The 24,016-nt window shown below is 40.8% G+C and overlaps 1 protein-coding gene across 1 annotated transcript; it reads right to left on the reverse strand.

Moving 5' to 3' along the window:
- Positions 1-564: 564 nt before the first annotated feature.
- On the reverse strand, positions 565-23,432 carry LOC106533450 (trinucleotide repeat-containing gene 6B protein). The gene is made up of 21 exons (XM_014029743.1): positions 23,123-23,432; positions 20,699-20,786; positions 19,489-19,510; positions 18,807-19,244; positions 14,691-17,462; positions 14,470-14,616; positions 14,161-14,351; positions 14,010-14,072; positions 13,680-13,838; positions 13,374-13,511; positions 10,332-10,511; positions 10,012-10,125; positions 8,371-8,578; positions 8,119-8,271; positions 7,770-7,937; positions 6,249-6,395; positions 5,406-5,498; positions 4,954-5,169; positions 4,676-4,746; positions 2,300-2,439; positions 565-2,208 (listed from the first exon to the last, which is right to left on the reverse strand). The coding sequence occupies exons 2-21, from the start codon at positions 20,753-20,755 to the stop codon at positions 1,632-1,634; spliced, it is 6,054 nt and encodes a 2,017-aa protein (XP_013885197.1). The 5' UTR covers positions 20,756-20,786; positions 23,123-23,432; the 3' UTR covers positions 565-1,631.
- Between the last annotated feature and the right edge of the window lie 584 nt (positions 23,433-24,016).

Below are 24,016 nucleotides of genomic sequence, written 5' to 3' on the forward strand. Positions count from 1 at the left end.
ACAACACAAAGCTGAGTTCACTTCAGCATTACTGCCCTGTCAAGTCTCTAAACATCAGAGGTTCTCAAACCAGGGTCCCAGGACCCCCAAACCCAAAAAGTTTGAAAACCCCTGCTTTAAAATACAATTCAAACACATGCACACAAAAAAAACAAAAAAAAAAAAAAACAACAGACAACATTTAGAAGCCAATACTTTCATCTTTATTTATTAATCTTGTTCTCATTGTTTAAATAAAGTTTTCCTTTGTAAAATCTCAAAATGAAAACACTGAACAGGAGTGTTAAAGCCTGTCTTAATTTAAAACAAATACACAACAACGAAACATTAAAAACATACGGTAACGCTTACTCTGTATTTGTAAACAACCCGTCCCACCCCGCCCTCCCCCACTCCACACAATTGAATAAGATTTGGCATGTCCATTTTCTTGACGCATATGCCTTCAGCTCTTTGTGTCACTAAAATGTTCTTTTTTAATTATTGCAGGTCAGACAATATAAAAGACGTCTACTTAAAAAAAAAAACTTCAAATCAGAAAGAAAAAAAGCATTAGTGCCAATATTTCTTAACACACAGTCAGCAGTATATTGAATGCACTCATAACATTTTTGTATAGACCTTCTGTATAGTAAGCAGCCTTGCCCACATTATGACAGGCATTAACATGCACACACATTATCCACACAATCTCACACACACGCACYACAACTGTGGTGGTTTAATCCACTTAACTTGGTCTCAGTCTCACTCATACTCGGTGTGTAGGATACCACACGTGGAGAACGGTATCGACACATGGAGAAATGCATCATAGCCTGAAACTGCCAGCAATTTTTAACATGTATCACTGCAACAGTAACAAACATGTTCAAGAACGAATAACAGAGGAAAAAAAAAAGAGTGCGCAAGATACAACAGTAGGAGGTCAGCATTTTGAAAACAAAATCAATGACGTTTCAAAACTTTTTTCTTTTCACTGCTCAAAAAAATTAAAACCATACGTACAAACAAACTGAAAAAAAAAACATACACAGTAAGATACAGTTCTGCTGTCAATCAGAGCTGTTTGCATGTGTTTGGGTTCAATCTCTGTCTTTAACGGGATGTGAATACAAAACTGCACTGTTTAACCTCTGTAGTACTTTAAATTCTCATGTAATGAAGGTAATGCTGTTGACAGTGCCTATCTGTCTGAAGGCTTCTCTGTATTTGGTGTGTGCATGTTTATGTAAATCGGTTTAAAAAGTCTCCTACTTTACTAAGCACGTTGCAATCCAGTCAAGTCTTTCAGACTTACTGACTGTTCATTCTTTTTCAGGTTTCAAGTCTAAGCAGTTGAAATCTTCATCTGTGGAAAAAAAGGCTGAATACACATCTAACAGTCCCTGCATTTGATTTTTTTAATAATAGCTTAAGTCTGGCCATGAGAATGTGTGTAAGCATGTCTCACATTTCTGCTGTATACCTGTGCACAATAATATGCATACTAGTATGCACGTGTATGTATTCAGTACATTATTATGCATACCATGTAAATGTGTTTATGTGTGCCATAGTAAGTACATATGTATCCCAGTGTATGCCATATCAGTGTGTCCAAACCCACTTGCACAAATGGAGGGAGCTAATCAGATGGAATCGGCTCCTCCCCCCAGCAGGTCGCCAGGCAACAATCCAGCTGAGTTGTCTATTTGGTGTCTTTCCTCCATTTGTGGTGCCCCCCACAGGCTGCTGCTCGAGTATCCTGTGCTCATACCGCCCCACAGCCCAGACCTCGCAGACTCAACTCCTCCAACACCTCCTCCCTCCCCGGCCCCGTTGGTGCTCCACTGGGAAAATATCGCGAGCCCGGGTCCTTGGGCCGAGGAGGTTTCCGAAGAGGTGCCTGTACCGTCAAGACCCTGCCAAGTGGAGCCAGAGGACCTGACACCAGCTAGGACCCCTGCTCCGCTTTCCCCTCCAGCGCCACCGCTTCCGTTCCCCCCAGAAGACGCGCCCACTGCTGCTCGCTCACTCCCCGGGGAGCTGCGGTCACCGCTGCTCACGGCGATGCCCGCTCCGGACGAACCGGGCGCCACCCCGCTGCCCGGCGCTCCTCCTGTGCCGACGCCTTCAGCTGCTCCGGCCTGGGAATGTGCAAAATAGCGTGCGACTTCTTCTTCACTTACAAACTCAGCCAGAATTGTGGTATTGCCCAGGACACACCTAAGAGGAAATTAAATCACATTATTTTAATTTATTACAGGAACATTCATCGTTAACGTCTGCGTACTGGTGAGGTGACGAGTGAACCTACATGTGCAGAGCACTCTGGGCCTTGGCTGCTTCCTGTCGGCTGTTGTAACGAATCAGAGCACTGCCCTGGGTGAGGCCCAGGTGGAAGGTCAGCAGGGGACCATGCTGCATGCAGATAGTCCTCAATGTGGAGCCATCAATCTGTTCAAAGAAAAACTAAGTTTAGTATATAAAATTCAGTGTAAAATGTAAAACATTTACATTATTCTTCAACAAATACTGAATCAGAAAGAAGTCTAACATAAACAATCATATAATAGTGATGTGAAAAGCTCTGCTCTAATAATGCAGATGAGACTCAGTGGCGTCATCGATTCTGATCAACACTTATTTAACTGTAACAGGAAAATAAACATTGTGCAAACTCTAAAATGATTAAATGGCTCATCCAACTTTACAATCCAATTATGTAAATCTGAGTGATTTCCATAAAGCAGAGTGAAGCAGAATCCAGATGAGCGAGCACAGCAGTTTAAAGCTTTACAGCTTAAATCCTGCCCGGCTTCATTTTCATAAAAAATTAAAAATAAATCCTTTTTTATTGAACCTTCATACTTCAGATAATACTTCAACAATAGTACAGAAACAGCTCAGTTCATTTATAACATACTGTATCCTTTTTAATATGGCATTACAAAATTCACTTCATTTGTGCCAGACTTTAGAATGTCTAAATTAGAACAGAACAGTAAAACATCAAAAACCATGAATATTTAATGTCTCCTAATGGTTTAACATAGAGGTGTCCCGATACCAGCATCAAGTACTCGTACTCGTAAAAGCCGGCCGATACTCTTAACCGATACCGCTTTTGTCTCCTTTTTTGTTCCTCCTGTGCTGCGCTGCACAAAGGCGGGGGCGCTAACGCACTGACAAGTTATTTCCGACCGCACCCCCGAATAACAGAAGAAGAACGATGAGAAGAAGAAGAAGTAACGTCGGCAGTTTGGAGATATTTTAAGGTCGGCACGAGGACACCAAACAAGCAGACTGTCTGCTGTGCTCTGCTAAACTGTCGAGGGGAGGAGGGAAAGTTGGATGTTTTAACACCAGCAATTTGATTCAACATTTGAGGACAAGACATGACAAAGAATTCAAAGGGTTTGCTGCTGCTAGCAGTAGCCTTCATAAACAGCACTATGCAGCAGTTGTTGCAGTAACTTCAATGCTGTTTTTTCTTTCTTGTAGAACAAACTAAGACATAAGCAGAATATGGAAGGGAGTTTGTTGTAAAAGCATTTTATTTTTCACTGTGGTTCTTCTGAGACTTTGTTTTAGTTGTTCCATTTAAGTTTGAACTGAAATTTACTGCACTTTATTACTATTAGTCATTTTTTTAAGTTTAAGACTGAAGCAGAGTATAAAATTTACGTTTTACATTTTAATTTAAATTTGGTAGTTGCATGCTGAGGAAAATGTATAAAAATAACTTTTGTTTTTTAATGTATGCAACAGCATTTGTTTTGCAGTATTTGTTTTGTTAATACATTCAGAGGGAGTGTGGCCTTATAAAAAAGAGCCTGTTTGAAATAAAATAAATGGTTTCAAAAGTTATGGTGTGATATATATACCAACTTATCTACTTGGCAGAGTTTGCACTAACTTTTTATTGTCAAACATATTTACCCATCAATTTTTGCATGATAATTGCATTTCATTTTCATTCTGTTTAATATTCAACGAGTTGAACAGATAATCCACCCTAACCCCGCTACTTGGTATCGGTATCGGTGAGTACCTAAACTGAAGTACTCGTACTTGGTCTTGAAAAAAACTGGTATCGGGACACCCCTAATTTAAAACTCAAATCTATTTGCAGGGCAACAACCATCATTTACTTTTTTTTTTGTCTGAGTCACTGGTCCAGAACTGTGCTGTAGTATTTATTACTGATGTACATTAAAAGATATTACAGAAAACTAATTTTGTACATGCATATTTATTTCTATAGTTCACTCAACTTTTTACAGTTAATTTTTATGATTAGTGTGGATTTATTTTAGATGCTGTTTATTGTATTTTACTGATTTTTGTTCTCTTTTCTGGAAAAACATTGCAAATTTCCCTGTTGACAAACAAATTAATTTTATTTTAGATTTTTCAGCTCCACATGAAGGTAGTTTACTTCACCGATCACAACTAGGGCTTTAATAGATGTTATAGACTCTATAACATCTATTAAAGACCTAGTTGTGAAAATTCTCTATAATATAGAGAATTTTTGGAATTCAAATATGATTCCAATTTTCTAGCATAGCATTGCTTATTTTTATATTTCTTATTGTACCAGTTCATAAACAAGTTAAAACGTGGTTAGTTGCCCATCTAATCTCGTTTTATCATTTCCACATCTAATAACAGCTTCTACTTTTCTTACCTGAGGGGTTAGGTTGCTCAGCAGCAACCAGCAGCTGCCTCTGGAGTTAACACCATCACTCCAAGCTGAGCCTGTTACAGGAAACAAAAAGACAAATGGAAACTATGACAAGGAGGAAATTAACAATAAACACTTCTCAATGTATACATAAATGTAATTTTATATAAACAGTCTGACAGGAGTCATCTTATGATTTAAAAATTCCTCCTCAGAACACCATAAAATTTATGTCCACAGCTGACAAAACGGTTATGAAACAAACTCCCTGCAAAAAGTACCTGACCCAAATCTTGACTCTTGATTCATCCCACCCCCTCCCCAGCTCCGGGCCAATCTTGGACCTGCAGAACCCCATGGGGAGGGGGAGGCCTGCTTTTGACTGGTTAGGCCAGGAGGGGGGCGTGGCAGCTGTGAGCTATTGCGATTGGTCTTCCACATTTTGTTTTGTCCGATGGGCTCCGGAGGCCAGCTGGGCTTGTACTCAGAGTACTTTCCTGAGAGAGAGAGAGAGAGAGAGAGAGAGATGTGACGAGTGGGCAAGAGAAAAGAGAGGGAGGGGTAAAAACAAGTTCCAAAAACAAATCAGAGGAGACGCACTACAGTTACCACTGATGACATCTTTGCAGATTAAGTACTGCATAATAAACCGTGAAAATACAATCATAGTAAAAGCACAAAGAACTCAAAAGCCAAGAGGCAAGAAGGGGAAAAGGAGGAAAAGTTCAAGAACCTGTGCTGTGTGCATTGCTGAGGGAGCTGTCTGAGGCACTGTAGGGCCAGGCACCAGATGAAGGCAGCGAGGTGTTGAGGGAGGGGTTTTGCCCTACAAAACACAACATTACATCAGCTTAATCCGACATTCAGTCCGGCGAGTTTTTATTTTAGAGGAGCAACAGTTTGATGACATTTTTATCATCGCAGCTGCAGGTCGTCAGCTTCTAAATGTTGCAGTGAAGTCGGCAGAGAGGCAGCATTTAGATGCATTCAAACATTTCGTATCAATATAGCGTCTTCCTACTATGACGTCACCTTTCTGTGTTTCAAAACKAACCTAAAAACATTGAGAAAAAGCTTTCCTGGTGTGTTAAAGCTTTACGCTGCTAACAGCAGTGTATAACTGTGTTAATCTTGACATATGAATAAAGTTATTATTGGCAACAGCACCATAAACTTACCAGCTCTAAAAGTAATATTTGATGTGGTTTCTGTCATTTTGTTTGTCAAAGCATCATTTCTAATGTTAGTTTCTAATGCATTCTTCACTGTCTGCAACAAATTATGGTTCCCTTTTCCAACCCTCAAAAAGAAAAGTGATCCACTCTTGCAATTTTGGTCATCGATGGCTGAAATTCACAAACTTGCTACTATATTTAACCAATGTTACAATATATAAAAAAGTACTATTCTCCTTTTATCTCTTTAAGCCAACAATTCCCATTTATTGTAACAGTTATGACAAATGTACTTTTACCTTTAGAAATCATTATAAAGCTTGTTGTTGATTTTTGGAGATCTCTTCCTGAGACTCCCACCTTATTCAGTTAAACAAATTTTAGCACATATGCTAAAATACCTATATGGTCTCGCAGTAGCGGGTGGTCGGGGTCATTAAGGTTTGGGGATCCCGGGGAGCCGAGAACACTACCAGGGGTCATGTAGGGATCAGATTCCGGATCTCCACTGCTCTGTATTCCTTTCCAGGGCACACCAGGCTGAAATTCTGTTAGAACAAAACCAAGTATTTATTTATTAAAACTATATAAATGACTTAAATATAACTCAGACTGAGACGTTAAAGCCTAGAAATACTCCCAGTTATCTTCTTTAAATGTCTTAATAAACATACACATTTTAAAATGTTTAACATTAATTACAATGCTCCACATCATGTGCCCAACACAGTGAAGATTTATGTAAACCAACACTTAATTCTGTTAATTCACTTTTAAAAGCCAGCAGTAAAATGTTTGAGTAAAACAATGTCTGTATTCTAGTTTTCAGACAGAAGCCAAAAAAGGAATTTCCCAGAATATAGAAGTAGCAAAAAAAAAAACCCTCCCCCAAACACGTTGTATTTTTTATGATCCGTTAGATAATCTTGTCAACTGGTGGTAACAGGAAACAGAGGCTTAAAACAAAATATTACAGGTGTCATTGTGTTCCATTTTGTTTCTAAATACTGAAAGGTGAATACTGCATCTTTCTAATCCTAACTCAAGAGCAGTGGTTACATTCTGGTACCTCAGATTTTCAGGGGTTTTGTCGCAGCCATTTTTAAAGGGCGAAGCCTGTACAAAATACAACAGCTTTTTGTAAAGTAACCTTCTGATGTGCTGCTCCTCTGTAATATGCACTGTAATATGCTGCCACTTTGTGTTCACTCTGACCACATTCAGTTAATCTTCTGACCACAAACAGTGATGGAGTTTGTTTTCCCACAAAACTATCAGCTGTGGTTGTTTGTCAAACCAAACATCACTGAGTCACTCAAACCGTAAACACCCCAACAGTCAAAGAAGTAAGTCATCCTGGTTTCCAGACACATTCTGTTGTTGCTCTCTCTTCAGGCTTTAGATAAAAAAAAAAACAAGTGATGAAAATTTTGCTCTAAAGTCCTAAAACTGGTTGGGTACTGTTCTAGTAAATCCTGTATGAAATAATCTTGACACAATGGTTGAATGTTAAATCTGTATCTGTATAAATGTAGATTTATAAATGAAAAAGACCTGTTGTATTTTGAACAGTATTTTTGTTTTTACTTTAAAAGTGAATTATTTTATTTTTAAGTAGTTATTTTTAAGGGGGAGGGGGTATTTTAGTTTTGTATTTTCATTGAATATTGCATCATAAATATATTATAAATACAGTATAAWTTGAGTGGTTTGCATTTTCTAAATTTATGTAATTACTTTTGTATCAATGCTGAAGCACTGCTGCAGTCATTTTCCTCCAGGATTAATGAAATATGTCTAAGTCTACATTAAACCAGTTTGATTTTTAGTAATACAGTAATAACGTTGTGTTTTCTGAAGCCCCTCTCTCCTCTGATTATAGTTTTTCATGGTTCATAAGTGACAGAGACAGATATAGTCACCTGGAGGCCAGCTTGATGTTGCAGGTTTTTTCCCCATTTTACTACCAGGTGTCCGGAGCCAGTTGTCTGCAGAGCCCTGAGGTGGAATCCCTAAACCTTCACTGCCCAGCATTTCATACTGGGAGTAGGGAGACCCTCCTCTAACCTTTATCCCACTGGGTAGAGGGCCTTGGAGACCAGAAGAAAAACAGGAGTGAAATATGATTAAATAGACAGTTAATGAACTTTAACAATTTACTGGGTTTCATTTAGATACACCGTGAATGATTAATATCACAACAGTCCACCCTCAAGGTGTGGATTCAACACATTAAAAGAAAACCATAGTGCAAACCATCTGTCAGATTACCATTCTTATGAAGGGTTGAGTCTGGGGGTGAGGGTGCGGGAGAATGTCCCTCCATCATCCATTTGAAGCGAGATTGTTGTCCACCCATGTCCTTCATGCCTCCCATCATGGGGCTGAGCTCCAGTGAAGACAGATTACCACCAGGTGTCAGCCCTGGCAAGAAAAAAAAACATCTCAGCTTCGTATATCTTTTGGACAAGTTGGTGAGTCCAAGATCACATTTAAACATTCATTTCACACAGCTGGACTCACCAGCATACATCCCTTGTGTTTTGGCATGAATGTCTGTTAAAGGACCCCCAACTCCTGTATGTTGAAGGGGGTCTACCATGGATTGTTTGGACAGGCCTCCTCCCAGGTGAGATGGAGATAGTTTGGAGCTCCCTGCTCCTGATGCTGCGCCCCCAACTCCAACCTGCTGATGCTGCCTCTGCTGTAGAATAGCCATGATCCTTGCCAGCTGAGAGAGAGAGAGAGAGAGAAAAAAAAAATCACACTAAATGAACAAATGACTCGTCAAGTTAACATGTTAAAGATCCTTTCCACCTTTGAAAGATATACTATAGAAACAGTTTAAAAAATATCACAGAATACTTAGTGTTAACCTCATGTTTATTTCAGTCTGTAGTGTGACTGACAGTGTGACTGAAGTAGATCATTTAAAAGTAATGTCTAATAATAATAACAAATCTCACTTTTATCACATCCCTTTCTAAATTAACAAACTACACCATGCAAACTCAAGAAACAAGAATCGTCACCTGTTTTTAAAGCATCTGGCCACAGGAGATCTCACATCAGTATTGCCAATATTTATTTTATGTTCCTAAATTTTTATTATTTTTGTTTTCCCAAACTACAAGCACCAACGAGGACATTTTAATAATTAAATTACACATTTAGTTTTACATATACAGCATATATGTATGCATAATACAAAAAAATTAACACCAAAAATCATCTATGAATTTGGGGGGTCTTATTATACAGTGGAGTAAACTTTGACAGAATATTTGATAATGTACTACCACAATAAATTTCAATATTTTCACACAATTGAATATCAAGTTCTGGGGAATAAATCATCCTAATTTCCCATTCTGGCATTGGGCCCGGCTGGTTGTGTTTACATTGCGCAGAGAGTCGCCTTGCTGTAGACACCAGCGGGGATCAAAATGGTTCAAACGCGCAAATCTTATTTCATTTAAATTGCAACAATAATGGTCTACACCAAACTCGAAGGAAAGTACCAAATTTGGTATGAAACCATCCAGAATTATGACGCTTAAGAAGAGAGGGCAGGATGACACGGAGGACGGTAAGCTAATAATGTTAGCTTGTTGTTGGCAACTTGTTTTTTGGTATCTTGCTGCACTTATTTAGTTGAACTCATGTGGGGAAAAAAAATTACAATCATTGCAAACGATTCACATAAAGTTACTCTCATATCTTCAGTCTATGATAATTAAGGTTATTCGGCATCCTGGGCAGGAGCTATGTTTTGTTTGTTATTCCAGATTAAATGTCTGCTGTGATGTGATTAGTCAGGCGCGACTTAAACTCCAAAGCAACCTTTTCTCTAGAAAATACAGTACATGATGATCCAGGATGCTGAATTTGCTTGTTGGTTTTATTGTAAAGCCTGAATGCGCCTTCTGCTTAATACCAAACCATTGTTCTTTTTTCTGTTCCTCCACTGTACATAACATACACGTTTCACGCCAATAATAACTGCCCATGTGAAACATGGTGACCATCAAGAAGTACACAGTCAATCAGATTAAACAAAGCATTGAATAAAAGATTTTCTTTTTGATATTTAACTTAATGGGATCCTTTCAGGTCCAACTCAAATCACACGATACTAAAGGTGTAATACAATAAAATGCTCACCTGCTGTGGGTCTGTCTGCTGCCGGAGAGGCTGAGGTTGAGGGAACTTCCTCTGGTTCTGCAGAAGCTGCTGCTGCTGTTGCTGTTGCTGCTGTTGTAGCAGAAGCTGACAAGCCTATGGGTTGATGAGCACAAATGTTAAGAACATACTTGCAAAGCTTTATCCTTAAACATTAAACATTTTATGAACTCACAGTYAGTTCTCTACAAAGATAGTATGAAGACGTGTTCAAACACACACAAAAACAGTCACTGAAGGATTATTCGTTTCAGTGTGATGAATCAGTTGATCAGTGAGCATCGTCATATTTTAGCACGTACCAGCTGGAACTGCTGCATGTGGGGGTTAATGTTGCTGAGCATTGCAAGCTGCTGCGGGGAAATCTGTGGCGGGAACATTCCTCCACCGACTCCTCCGACACTTCCAACGCCACCGACACCTCCTACTCCTCCCACGCTGCCACCAGGAGAGGGCACCTGCTTCAGCATGGGGCCCGGCACCTGTAGGTCACATGAGGTTGGTCATATATGGGGGTGTTGTCATTTTATGACGCAAATGATGGGAGGGAAATAAAAACACAGAATTTATAAAGTCTTAGTCATTTGGGATGCATGAAGTGGGATATGTGATTCAGCCACATATGGGATGATCATAATGAAAACAAAGCTAAAAATCTAAGTCTTTCTAGGCTGGAAGCTAGAAACCAGTGTCTTCATGAGTAAACTGGCTTGCCAAGATGTTTTTTAATAAATAAAATAAAATCAGGTAATTATTTTAATTAACTGAAAAATCACATTTCTTTAGGGTAAGACCCTGAACAATAAGCGCGTGCGTCCCAATAATGATGGAATCATTTTTAGTACTTGTACTTGTTCAAAATGCCCTGATACCTGGAACAGATACCAAATTTTTTGCGTGGACTTTTAGTGCTTTATGACATCGATGTGACCCGCATGAAGTGACATCACATTCAGGACACTGAATACAGATGCTACATGTTAGCATGTCAATTGTTCAGAGTCAGTTAAATAATTATCTGACATGCTTGTTTAGTTCATTGTTAACAACTGAATCTGAAGAAGAAAAAAGAGTCACTGATGATGAAGAAACTAAGAAACTACACTGCTCAAAAAAATAAAAGGGAACACTTAAACAARGCATGCTAACTCCCGATCTTAATCAATGAAATATTTGCATTGAGCACTTTGTTCTGTACAGAGTTGAATGTGCTTCACAAAAGTTTGATTTACTTGGACTTAGCGTGCGTTGTTTAAGTGTTCCCTTTATTTTTTTGAGCAGTGTAATATTCAGTTCTGCTTTCTACTGAAGTGGCTAGAAAAAAAAAACATCTGAATCTGAATCTGACTGGTCGCACCTGTGCAGCATGTATTTATGGAATAAAATGACATGCTCAAATTATCAATCCAGTACATTCAGTATCGTCACGATCCGAAACCAACGTTACTATCATACATTCTGTGGATTCTCCGTCAACCAGGACATGGAAAATTATAACAAGCATGACAAAGCAACTGGGGCCTCATGCATAAAGGATTGCGCAGCTTTCACACTAAAAGTTGACGTATGGACAAATTTAGAAAAGTGCGCCGCACCAAAATATTCAGATGTATAAAAACCATGCACACGCATGTTCCCGCGCACCTTTCCTTTATACAGCCCAATGAACGTGGAACTTAGCGCACGTAAGACACCTCCCCTGACACGCCCCCATTTAAATATGTAAAATAGATGRAAATGTGTCCAGAGTGTGAGATTCTCCTCCGATTATCCTCTCTGTGGGATCAGAAATGATTTTTAGATGCAGGAAAAATATAAATTAAATGGAGAATGAGTTTGAAAACTGTCTAAATAAGTCGTGGGGTGTCACTGTTTTATTTGGCGCATTCGCACGGGATAACCAAAGCCTGAGATTTTCCTGAAATTTACAGACATCTCCCAAATGTGACATTGAAGCCTGGTTAGTTGTTGTCTATTTAGTTGAACACGGCATTGAATGGACGCTAAAATAAATAAATTAATTGAAAAAACATCAAGTTATCCACTTTCTCCTCTCTCCTTTCCTCCTGCGTTACAGCAGGCGCTGTCATCGCCACTGACGGACCCCCACCCCACCCCCACGAGCGGGTACGAGTGGTGGCCTACGGATTTTTGCAAAAAATATAGATTTTTGAGGCTCATTAGACAGGAAAACGTCCAAAGGGGTTGACATATATGAACACCTTCACAGCTGGCGAGGGTGTGCACGCGCCTGGCGCGAGAATCTACCCAAAGCGCAGCTGCTGCGCTCCGGCCATAACTCAACTCAGCATCAGCCAGAAAGCTACACACAGAAAAAAAAAAATCATTCTTACCGTACAGTGAGCCACCATTTGCATCCAATTTTACTCCCTCTCTTCAGCCTTTTTTATATATTTATTTATTTTTTTATGACGCACGTAATGTGTCTGGTTTTTCCGGCCCAGGACCCAAAAGGTTTTCAACTATGTGACAAAAATATAAAAACAGTTTACAGACTGGACTGAGGTTCTTTGATRATTTTTAGGCTGATCTATTTCCTTGTCTGAGGTTAAATGATTTTCAGTCCCGGGGTTCAGTTTCATCATCGTTCGAGTTTAAACAATAAAAACTCAAACTAAAAAAAAATTTGACACCGTGTTCAGACGCTCCTTACATCTAGAAAACACAATAAAGTCATACTTCTGTGAATTCAGGTCAGATTCGTGACTTTGTGAGTTAAAACTGTCGGCTGAAAAACTTTGCGTGGCTGCCGCACATTCTCACGGCGGGTGAAATTTTATTTACGCACACTTTCAAGCAATGTTGTTTTTGATACATCACAACGTGGGCGTAGAACCTGGCGCACGTAACTTTTTTATACGTAAGCACCTTTTATACATGAGGCCCCTGGACTTCTATTCTGTAGCTGGAGACATGTAGAATTATAACACTCAAACTGCATGACTCAAGGTTAGTATAATTATTATTACTTGGATTGATCTGTATACCCCAGCCTCACTTAAGTAAAAGTTGGATGAAATGAGTGTTCAGCCTGATTTCTCATTGAAAAAACATCATTATTTGATTTAGCACCAAGTCCTAAATAAAAAAAAAAAGTGTTTTTATAAACATTGTGTAATGTTTAAGTTTTAACTCGGTAGACTCTGTATCGGCAAGTACCCAAACTAAAGTACTCCTACTGTTTGAGAAATGCTGGTATCAGGACACCTGTAGATGATGAAACTTGAAGTCAAAGTATTGTCTCTTTTTTGAACAAATGTTAGACATAATTACTGTCAATGACCAAGTAACTCTTATTAGTAAGTCCAGATGTTTAAGCTGACCTGAGGAGACAGGAACTGATGAGGCACTTGAGCACGTAAACCCTGGGAGGGGTTCATCGGATGCATGCCAGGCTGGTGCATCCCTCGAGACTGAGACATCCCACCTCCACCTGCGACAAACGCTCCATGGCCACCCATCTACAACAATGTACATCTAAATGTTAGTACTTTCTTAAAAGACCAAAACAATACATTTAAAATAATACTTTCTAGAAGTTCGTATCATCTTTGTAAAGGTTTCACCAGAGCCAACTTTCCCCACCCAACCTTTATATAGACAAGTTGCAGTAAAAACAAACTTTTTACCTTTTCACCATAGAGCCCCATGTCAACAGGACCCATGTCTTTGGAACCAGGCATACGGTACCCTCCACCTCCTCTTCCACCCCTCCGCATCTCTCCGTTATAGTCAGTTATTCCTCTCTTGTCTCCTTCCATTTTTTTGTCAACACCTGGATCATCTCCCTGAGAAACAAACAGAAACTGGTGATCTACCACTTCAGAATAGACAAATTAAAAGTGTTCCAATGGGTTACAAAGTTCTGTTAGAAAACAATATAAAAGCATTGATAAATTAATATATGCTGAAAAATGTTCATAGAAACAAGAAATTATAGAATAAAACAAAACTCATACCATAAGACCCATGTTTGAAAACTGGCGAGTCACTGGATTCATCCAGCTCTCTCCTGGTCCGCTCTTCAGGGAAAAAATTAAAAACATTACTCCAAGTCAAAGAAATAAAGAAAGAAAGTAGTTTGTGTTTCCTAGAGGCTCCTGTTCCCACCTTGATGTTGCCTCTTTTTCCTCCGTGAGTTTGACCCCAGCCTCCAGAGTTGAAAGAAGAGCCGCTTCCCTGGGAGCCCGTGCTGTTCCAGACCCCTCCGCCACCATCGTCATCATCCTCCCAGCTGGGGTGCCTCGAGGCTGCAATAGAGCTGTCACCCTTGCCTCCCCAGCTTTCTACAGGCTTACCGCCTGCAGGAAAAAAAKKCCCCACAAGATTTCAAAACATGTTCATGCTCAGGTGTGTTTCATGTTGTTTGTGACTTGTCCTGTGCAACGTGATACGTAAGTTGTACAGCTTTCCACTTACCAGGTTTTACAGGGTTGGGTGAAGGGTTCCTCCAGCCAGATGCTTTGCTGGGCTCATCTGGTTCACCCCAACCTGTTGCTGCATCTGACGAATGGCCCCAAGCAGCTGTACCATTATCCACAGTTTGTGCAGCTCCACCCCACATACCTGGACATTTAGAGGAGTTTAACACTTTATAAACTATAAAATCAATGCTGATGTTTGATACGCCTAATTCTTACCCACTGCACCACCGCTGGGGTTTGAGTTGGTGCTGTGCTGCCTTCGAGGAGGTTGCTGCTGCATTGGCAATGGTGGACCCTGCGGACCCTGGTTCTGGCTCGGTGTGGCGCTGTTTTTGTCCCACAAGTTCACATTTTTGTTGCTGTAACACGTCGGGTCTCCCCAGGCTGATGTACCGTCGTCAATTTCCATTTTGCGACTGATGGACTGCGGAGAAGGTTCTTCCCAACCACTGGGCTCCAGGGTGTCACCCCCGCCTCCAGAGATTTGGGGAATTGGGCCAGAGGTCCAGCCCATGCTTTGGTTCTGATTCTTTGATAGTGGACCCCCACCTCCGACGCCTGACCGGCTGTTCCACCCTCCTTGTATGGGTCCTCCTGGTGGATGCTGGCCTTGTGATTGCTGCTGCTGTTGATTTTGGGCTTTCATTGGTGCCACTTGGCTGTTTGGTATCGGTGCTGCTGCTGTGTTGGGCTTGGCACTCCCCCAGTCCTGGTGGGACTTGCCTCCACCCACATCTCCTCCTTCCCATCTTCCTCGCTGGGATCCCCCTTCATCCAAATTTCCCCAGGCGGGTCCCTCATCAGAGTTGCTCCCGACTCGATTTCTTCCATCTCCCCAACCACCAGTGGAGGTCGAGTCTCTCTGCCCCCACTGTTCTCCCCCTCCACTCTGTCCTCCCCAACCTCCTGATTCTCCTCCTGTAGTTCCCTTCCATCCTGCAGTTCCTTTATCCTCAGGACCATCTCTCCACCCACTACCCTTTTCTTCAAAGTCTCTCCAGTTCTTTCTTCCTGCTCTCTGATCTCCCCATTGTTGGTCTTCACTCCTCCATCCTTTGCTCTCACTTTGAGGTGGGAGATCACCCCACCCACCAGCTGCCTTCCCTTGTGTATCGTCTTCTGGTGATCCTGGCTTCCTTATAGTGCTACTTGGTGTAAAAGGACCACAGGCGGTCTGTGAACCACCACCTTCCCAACCATCCCGGACTGTAGCAGAGTCAGAGTTCAAGCTTGTTGTGCGACTGCCAGAAGATAAATCATTAGATATGGAACCAGTCTCGGATGAATACCTAGAACTGCGATTAGTGCCAGTGTTCATGGTTGCTGATGACGGGTTTCTTTCGTTCCTGCTCCCTACTCCTGCTGTGTCCAGGTCCCAGGCCACGTTCTGCCTGATCTGGGTCTGGCCCCAGCCAGTGTTGGACAGAACTCTGGGGTCCAGGTCCGATCGACTGAGCATGCTAAGTAAGGCCACGTCAGCGTTGGAGGATGGGTCGGACCGATGGTTTGTAGAGGAGGAGCGCTCTTTACCGCCACTCCCTCCGCTGCCACTTCCAGCTAAGGATCCACCTCCACTAGAGGATGAGCGTGCTCCACCTCCCTCCGTGGTTTCATCCGGTCCTCCTCCTCCTCCACCCCACTCCCCAACTGCTCCCTCCCCACTTTCCATCCCTTTTTGATTGTCCCAAGCTTTTGTCATAGTAGCAAAATTTGGTGAAGCAGAGTCCTCCAAACTGCTGCCACCTACACCGTCTGCACTAGTGCTGCTCTCATCGCCTCCCCTTCCACTTCCTATTGCTAAATTACCCCTACTCACACCTTCTGAAGTGCCACCCCAATCTGCTTCAGAACCGCTTCCAGCCCACGCTCCCTGAGATACCACCGGGGCAGCGGATCCTCCACCATTCCCCTTGCTCCACCCTGCCTTGTCGTCCTGACGACCAAACCTCCAGACGTTCCCTTCCTGCCCCTGAGCTCCAGTCCCACCTGCACCCCACCCGTCTGCCCGCGAGGCACCTACGTTCAGTTCAGAGGACACTGGAGGCATGGGTCTCCAAGAAGAGGCAGCCGAAGAGGAAGACGGAGAGCCAGAGTGTTTGCCGTTCCCTTTAACTTCACAGATGACCCCAGAGTTCCCCTCGCCGTCGCCCACTTGATTTGGTCCTGCTTCTCTCACATCCCCGCCTGAAACTGGATCCAACCCTGGGTTTCCTAAGTGCTGCTCTCCAACCTTGGCTCCCACAGCTGTTTCAGTGTGCTGCTGGTAGGGACCAGTTTGATTCACAGATGAAAGTGTTTGAGTGGTGATGAGAGTGGTGCTGGCAGAGAATGAGGAAGTGACGGACGAGTGTAGTGAAAAGCTGTCGTTTGCTGAAGCGGAGGCCCCACTCTGCCCCAAGGCGGGCCATGCAGAGGGGTTCGCACTCGGGTTGAAATTGGCACCAGGGACGTTGCCACTGRCACCCACAGGGCTCTCCTGAGGCCCAGGAAGAAGATGGGAGACTTTGGAATTGTGAAATGCTGCTGAGCCTGTCCCCGTCTCCACCTGGGATGAGGCGGAGGAGACCCACGCACCCCCACTTGACTGAGCACATTCACTAAGCGAGGAAGAAGAGGAGGGAGGAGCGGACTGAAGTGGGGAAGGATTGTCCATGTTCCCTTCTCCTCCTCCTCCTGTTCCTCCCTTCTGCTGCATGTTTCTCTCACCCCACGAGGCACTACTGTTGTTACTGGGACAGTTCTGCTCCTGCAGCCCTCCTCCAGCCCCATCAGAACTCAGCTTTGGCCCGGCTGGGATYCTAGGCCAGTCATCCAGGTCAGTCCCGTCCACAATCACCTTTCCGCAGCCCTGAGAAGAGGGCTGGCTGCTAGAGCCAGCCCCCCATGTGGAATTTGCATAAGTTGAAGAAGTAGTAGAAGACGACTGAGCAGCGACACATAATGAGGATGAGTTGGGGGATGAAGGGGAGGATGAACCCAGGTTGGAATCTACAGGCAAAAAAAAGTTCAAGTTAGTTGAATGTGCAATTAAAACATTGACAACATGGACAAATTATTTTAGCACTTAAATTAATAGCCACAACAGAATACCAGCCAGTGGAAAACACAAGAACCAGGCTCGCATTACAATTCTTACCCTAGTGATTCTTTAAAAAGGAGACATACCCTGCTTTTAAATCCTCCTTTTTCATATTTAAATCATTCAGTTGTGGTATAAGTAAAGTGGCTTACAGACAGGTTTATTCTAGTTTGATAGAGGGGTTTAACACTATATAACAGCAAAGACACTTTTTATTTACAAATTAATTAAAATACGTGAACAACAGAAGAATTGTCCATCCAGCCTTACATGTTGGAGCCAGAGTCTGACCCAGAGCCAGAGAAGAATAAAGACAATGAAAGTGTGGTTGGTAAGCCCAGACCTCATTTAAAAGATTCGTAGCAAATACTGTGATGTACTAGTTCAGAAAACATCACAGAAAATACAGAAAACTGAATGGGCTGAATGGGCACCAGAAGAGACTAAATTCAACTTTTCTGCACTCATAGAGACCCCAAGTACACAACAGATGTGTTTACGGCTAAAAACAAAACAAATTTTGCATGATATATCCCCTTCAAGAATAAAACCATTAACTTAACACATTCAGTCAATCGTTAGGATTTTTAATACCCACTGATGATCTTGTTACACACAGCGGTGTCTAAAGCCATTTTAAGGATCTTTGCAAGTCCTACTACAACTGGCTGACTATGCCAGGCTGACATTGTAAATAAGACATTCTTCTTAATGTTTTGCCTTGTTAAATAAGGGTTAAATAAAAATAAATAAAAATACAACTGATCTTAAAATAAAACCATAAAATTAAAAATTGATATCAATCAAAAAAGCCCATAAAACTTTAATGAATGGCAGCAGACAAAAATAAAACTGTCAAAAACTTCAAAGAGAAAATTGTTCAGGTATAGTGTTTAACACAGTTCTTTTATGTTCAAATGCTGAACAAAAACATTGCGTTGCATTCGATTGTGTTACATACAACCACAGTATAGAAGTCTAGACGATGCTGTCTATTGTTTAGTAAAGTGATCTTTTTTTATTACACAACTTGACTGTGTGTCAAAATAACAAAGTTTCTACACTTTTGTTTGTAATAATTTCGGCTGTTCAGATTAGTGTTGATAACTCAGTCCAGCAGTCTCATTTATGTCACAAAATGTTTCTGAAAACTAAGTCACATGCCAACAGGTGCAATCAGATAACAGGAAAGCAGTGCATGTGTACAGAGCTTATCATTACAACTGATAAAGGATGCTGACAAATTCACCCACCTGCATGTCCAGCTGTGTTTGTAACGGGGTTATCTGAACCCTGGGAGGACAAGGCAGCAACCCAGCCACTGCCTTCTCTAACCCCTCCACCACCCGCTTCCCCTCCGCCTCCTCCCCCCAGCAGCATGGAGGACAGCGGCGGCTGGCCCCTCTTCAGTAGCACTTTATGGTCCTGCTGGCAGCGAAACCTTGGTGGGACTTCTCTAGACATGTATCTCTGCTGCTGGGAGGTTTGGCTTCCAGAGGGAGAGGAGGAGGGCTGTCCGTTGGCCACAGCAGACCACTGCTTTGCATTGTTCCCGCCACCAGGAAGGACTTGGGCCGAGCCCCCACCAGCTCCGGGACTCGGGGATGAAGGGGAGACTGGGCCAGGGCTGGGGGACACTGAATCTGGGGTGGCGAGTGGCTGGGAGCCGGAGGGCTTGGCTGATTCTGGCACTGAAAAACAAACAGAGGTAAAAAGGTGGGAAACACTGTTAGCATTTCTTATAATAAACAGAAAGACATTGTATTTATGAAACATACTTAAAAACAAACAAATAAACCTGTAAAACGTGTACAATGCGAGCACAACTCTAAGCAAGAGTGCTCTTTAGAAACTGACCGTCTACTTTTAATACAAACAGCATTATTAATAGCAAAACACAGGAGACACACAGTATTAACAGAAGCTCATAATTACCTTTGATTTTCGGTTCTGGCACCTAAAAGAAAAGACAGAAAACATAAATAAGGAAAATAATAATAATTACTACATAATATCAACAAATCAAAATACTTTTGACAAGTCCATGATGAATTCCTGAAGAATATTTTCAAGTCACAGTATCAAAAAAAGCAATGCTTGAGACAAATGTGTGATATTTAATAATATTTTCAGTAGAAATATGCTTTAAAACTGTAACTCAGACAATGAAAAAAGAGCAGCTCTGATATGACAGTATTCTGTGTACATCAACATCACAGTTGAGCTAATGGCTAGTCTGAGTGGGACCACATTTATCTGCTACAGGATTAAAACAACCTCCTGCAGTTTAAAGCGCTTTATGTAAACTCTTAGAAAATTTCATATCACTTTAAAATGCTTATTTACAGAAATCCATAATTATTTTAAAAGCACTGCTAAAGCAGTAGCAGTTTGCAGTAGCACCTCTGGAGCAACTTCTTGATGATGTTTCTTACATAAACATGCAATGCTAAACTAATGGTTTCTAAAAAATGTTTGCATGAAATGCAAATGTCATGAAAGGTTTTGAAGCTGAGTTCGTCTTAAGACAGCAGCAGATCTATTTGTTCTTGGTGTGATCTGAACTATCCCTTTCAGATGAGCCAAGGTTTTAGCTGAACCAGCCTATTTAATGTCTCTTAAAGTATACAAACATATATGATCTCCACTCCAGCTATGACGATTAGCATATCTCCACTTTTAGCTTTTTATTATTCTGCTGTACTAGCTGAACTATTATGTCACATAAAAAACAACTGAAGTATTTACCATTGTCTGCAGAATAATTGATTAATTAATGTAAAGAATTTATTAAGTCTAGATTCTTCAATGTTTAAACTTCTCTGCCAGCATTCCCTCCCTACTGTTGTTCCAAGTCAAAGCCAGGTGCACAAACTGAAGCATGCACAGCACCTGGGCCAGTTTGAGTCTAATTGTAGATGCATACACCCTGGAGTAATTAGATTCCCAACTGTACCACCAAGGGGAGTTTCTTTGATTTAGAGACATTTAATTTAGCATCATTTTTTAGATGAACTAACATGTTAATATACATGATTAAAGTGGGATTTTAGTTGGAGTAACACATTTATTTCAAACAGCATACAAAACTTATGACTCATTTTCATGAAAAAAAAAACACAACAAAAACCAGGACATGATTTACCTTCTGAGAGGTTTCCCTTTTCTTCTTCTCTTCTTTCTTCTTTTTCTTGTCTTCCATGAACTGCTGTTCCCCTTCTAGATTCTCCTATCTGTAAAAAGCAACACACACACACACACACACACACACACACACACACACACACNACACACACACACACACACACACACACACACACACACACACACACACACACTCAATTATTTATACCATTAAAACCCCAATGAATTCAATTTGTCTACACTCAAAAGGACTTTTATACAAGAATTTGGACTTTGATGGGTTTTTTTTTTTATTTTAGCATCAAATCATTGCTAAAGAAACTCCATCAATGTCAATGTTGTAAAGAGTGTAATGTTAACCAGAGGAAGAAAACTTGACAACAGCCTTCGGTAGGCTATTCTTCCATTGCATAATTCATTAACCAGCAAACCATTGTGATTCCAGCTGGCAGACAACACAAACAGCAGCCAAACAAACTTTAAACATCTCTGGAAAAGTCGAGCGATTTCACATAACAGCACAATCCAGATGTTATCAGCACTAATTTGAATTTATCTACCAAATACTGCAAAAGGATGAACTATTTAAAATCTTCAAACTGACTCACTTTTCAAATAAAAGTTTCAATATGCAAATCAGAAAACATGAAGTCTGGATTCCAGTCATGAAACAAAGCACAACAAAACTATTTTTGCGAGGTAACGCACAATGGCGGAGAAAGTACTCAAACACTGTACTTAAGTAAAAGTACAAATAAACAGACAAAAATGTACTCTAGTAAAAGTAAAAGTACCACATCAACATTTTTACTTGAGTAAAAGTAAGTAAGTACTTGCTTTTAAAAATACTTAAGTATTAAAAGTAAAAGTACTTGCTTAACGTATTCCCTAATGGTCTACAATATTATGAAGTGTGTCTGTGTATATTTTAAATACATCAATGGTGTGTGATTTTAGTGAACAATGCTGCAGTTTGTGTTGACCCTCTGTGACACTGTTCACACTTGGTGTGACTCTGTYCATCATCACAGATTGTGACAACAGAAGCTGTAAATTTGCCACCATCGTCCTTTATCAAATCTCAACAAGTCATTTTTTGAACCAGTTAACTTGAATAAATAAGGCTATGAGTGGCACATTTCCTCCATTGTGGAATCCATTGTGGGCCTGCTGCTGCTGATGCTCCAGGTGATGCAGAATCGCTCCGCTTTTGTTTTTCTTTTTGAAGGAGGGTCTAATAGTACTTTCCTGCTTTGCATTGCTTCAATGGACCAATTAGAGAAATTCCCCTCTCACCACTGATTACTTTCAAACTAAACAAACAAACTAACAAAAAAAGAGAAAAAGCAATGCAACATGACATGAATGTAATTTGTAATTCAACGCATTACAGAAATGTAGTGGAGTAGAAAGTACAGATACTTAATGTAAAATGTAGTGGAGCAAAAGTAAAAAGTACCCATGATGAAATCTACTTAAGTACAGATACATGAAAAATGTACTTAAGTACAGCAAGAAAGTACTTGTACTTAGTTACATCCCACCACTGGTAACGCAAAACGTTTAACGTTACCTCGCAAAACTGTTTCTCGTTCCCACGCAAAAGTTTGTTTTGTATATGAACTGAATTAAATCAGACTTTTATTTTGAAATATCCGGTTACCAAAACAGGAAGTGTCGCCACAAGTTCGTGAAATTATTATTAAATTGTTATTTCGTGGGAACGCAATAGAAAAAAAAATCTGCCATGTCCCCTCGCGGGCTCCGTATATGTAAAATAACGGGACAACTTGAGGATTTTAATCATTCACTGTGTAATGCAACCATTGGCTTTTATTTAATCATTTAATGAAACACAGAAGAACCACAGATGGAAAATGCCCGAAGCCGCAGGAGCAATTAACCTAAACCTCGTGTAAATAACACGGCTGTATTCATAGAGCATTTCCACAAACTGCTAGCGTTCAACAGAGTTTCATGATCCAAAAAGACAATCATTAAAGTTGACATTATTAGAGCAGCTTGCGAGAACCGTGCATGAACCGAAAGAGGTCTTTTTTAATCAGGCAGAGACCACATCCTGAACGCACTCTACACGAACGTCATAACTAACAATGTGCCACTTGTTTTCGGACACTTTCAATTTGCTAACATAATTTAGCAACTTTCACTCGGAACAATAACACCACGGGCAGAAGACTGAGGAAGAACTGTTAAATAATGTTTGCCAGGGCCAATTTAGACGACGAATTTGTGTGACGTTTTCTGTATTCAACGCCTAAGCGAAGCTATCCGAGTAAAACCTGAAAAAAACCTAAGTGTTAAGGCTGTGAAAATGAAAAAAATTGCAATGTTAGTGGAGGAAAAAATGTAGCTATCTTGCAAGAAAGCGTTCAAAGCGCAAAACACTTAGTCAAAAACTCACCTCGGGAATCACACAGGACATAAAGTGCTTCTGTGCAAAAATTCTTGCAATCCTACCGCTAGCAGGCTAGCAAGGTAGCTAACCTAGCGAGCTAGTTCTTCGAGGCTTCCAAGGCTAAATTGAATAAGAAATGACATCACCGGCGGGCGAAAACGTTGCTTGTAGAAAAAGAAATGAAGAAACGCAAAAATCCTTCCTTTTGCGCGACTTTACAATTCAAGCTGTAAACACAACATGCACAACCCCTCGATGACTGTCAGACGCTGTATGATCGGTTAGTTTACTATCGGCCATTTTGCTTTCTGTGAGGTGGTTTAGCAGCATATTATATCAGCGGCAGGCTGCTGGTTGTTGATCAGAGAGGGGAGGAGGAGCGCGGAGAGTACCGCCACTGTCCACCAGGGGGCGCCGTAACACAGGAGCAGGCGGAGCTTAAAGAAAGTAAACAAATGTGTTCCGAGAAGAAAAACTTAGCAACTTTTTACTTATGAGGTCACCAGTTTGGCTTGTTTCAAGTCAGGTTTGTTTAAAATACCTGTTGGATCAAAGTATGGCTGTTACTACTAGACTAATAAAATATATATTTTTAAATGCTGTAACTTACAAACTTTCAGAAACCTAAAACTGATATTAATGAAACTTCTGTGAGTCACGAGATTTACTGCTTCACTTCTTTTAGTATTGATTGTATACAAAATAACTATGGAGTAAATTATTTCTGGTCACATTCATCCTGACTTTCGTGTGTTGAAGCAATATATTATTTGGTTTTCCTGATTATGAGACCAAATTATGCTCTTTATGTAATTAACTACCTTACTATGAATTTATTATTTATTCATAAATCTAAATGATTTAATCAAGATTACATCCAACATTTTATTAAATAATAAA

Source organism: Austrofundulus limnaeus, unplaced genomic scaffold (assembly GCF_001266775.1).
Source record: "Austrofundulus limnaeus strain Quisiro unplaced genomic scaffold, Austrofundulus_limnaeus-1.0 Scaffold948, whole genome shotgun sequence".
In the NCBI taxonomy this organism is placed as follows: domain Eukaryota; kingdom Metazoa; phylum Chordata; class Actinopteri; order Cyprinodontiformes; family Rivulidae; genus Austrofundulus; species Austrofundulus limnaeus.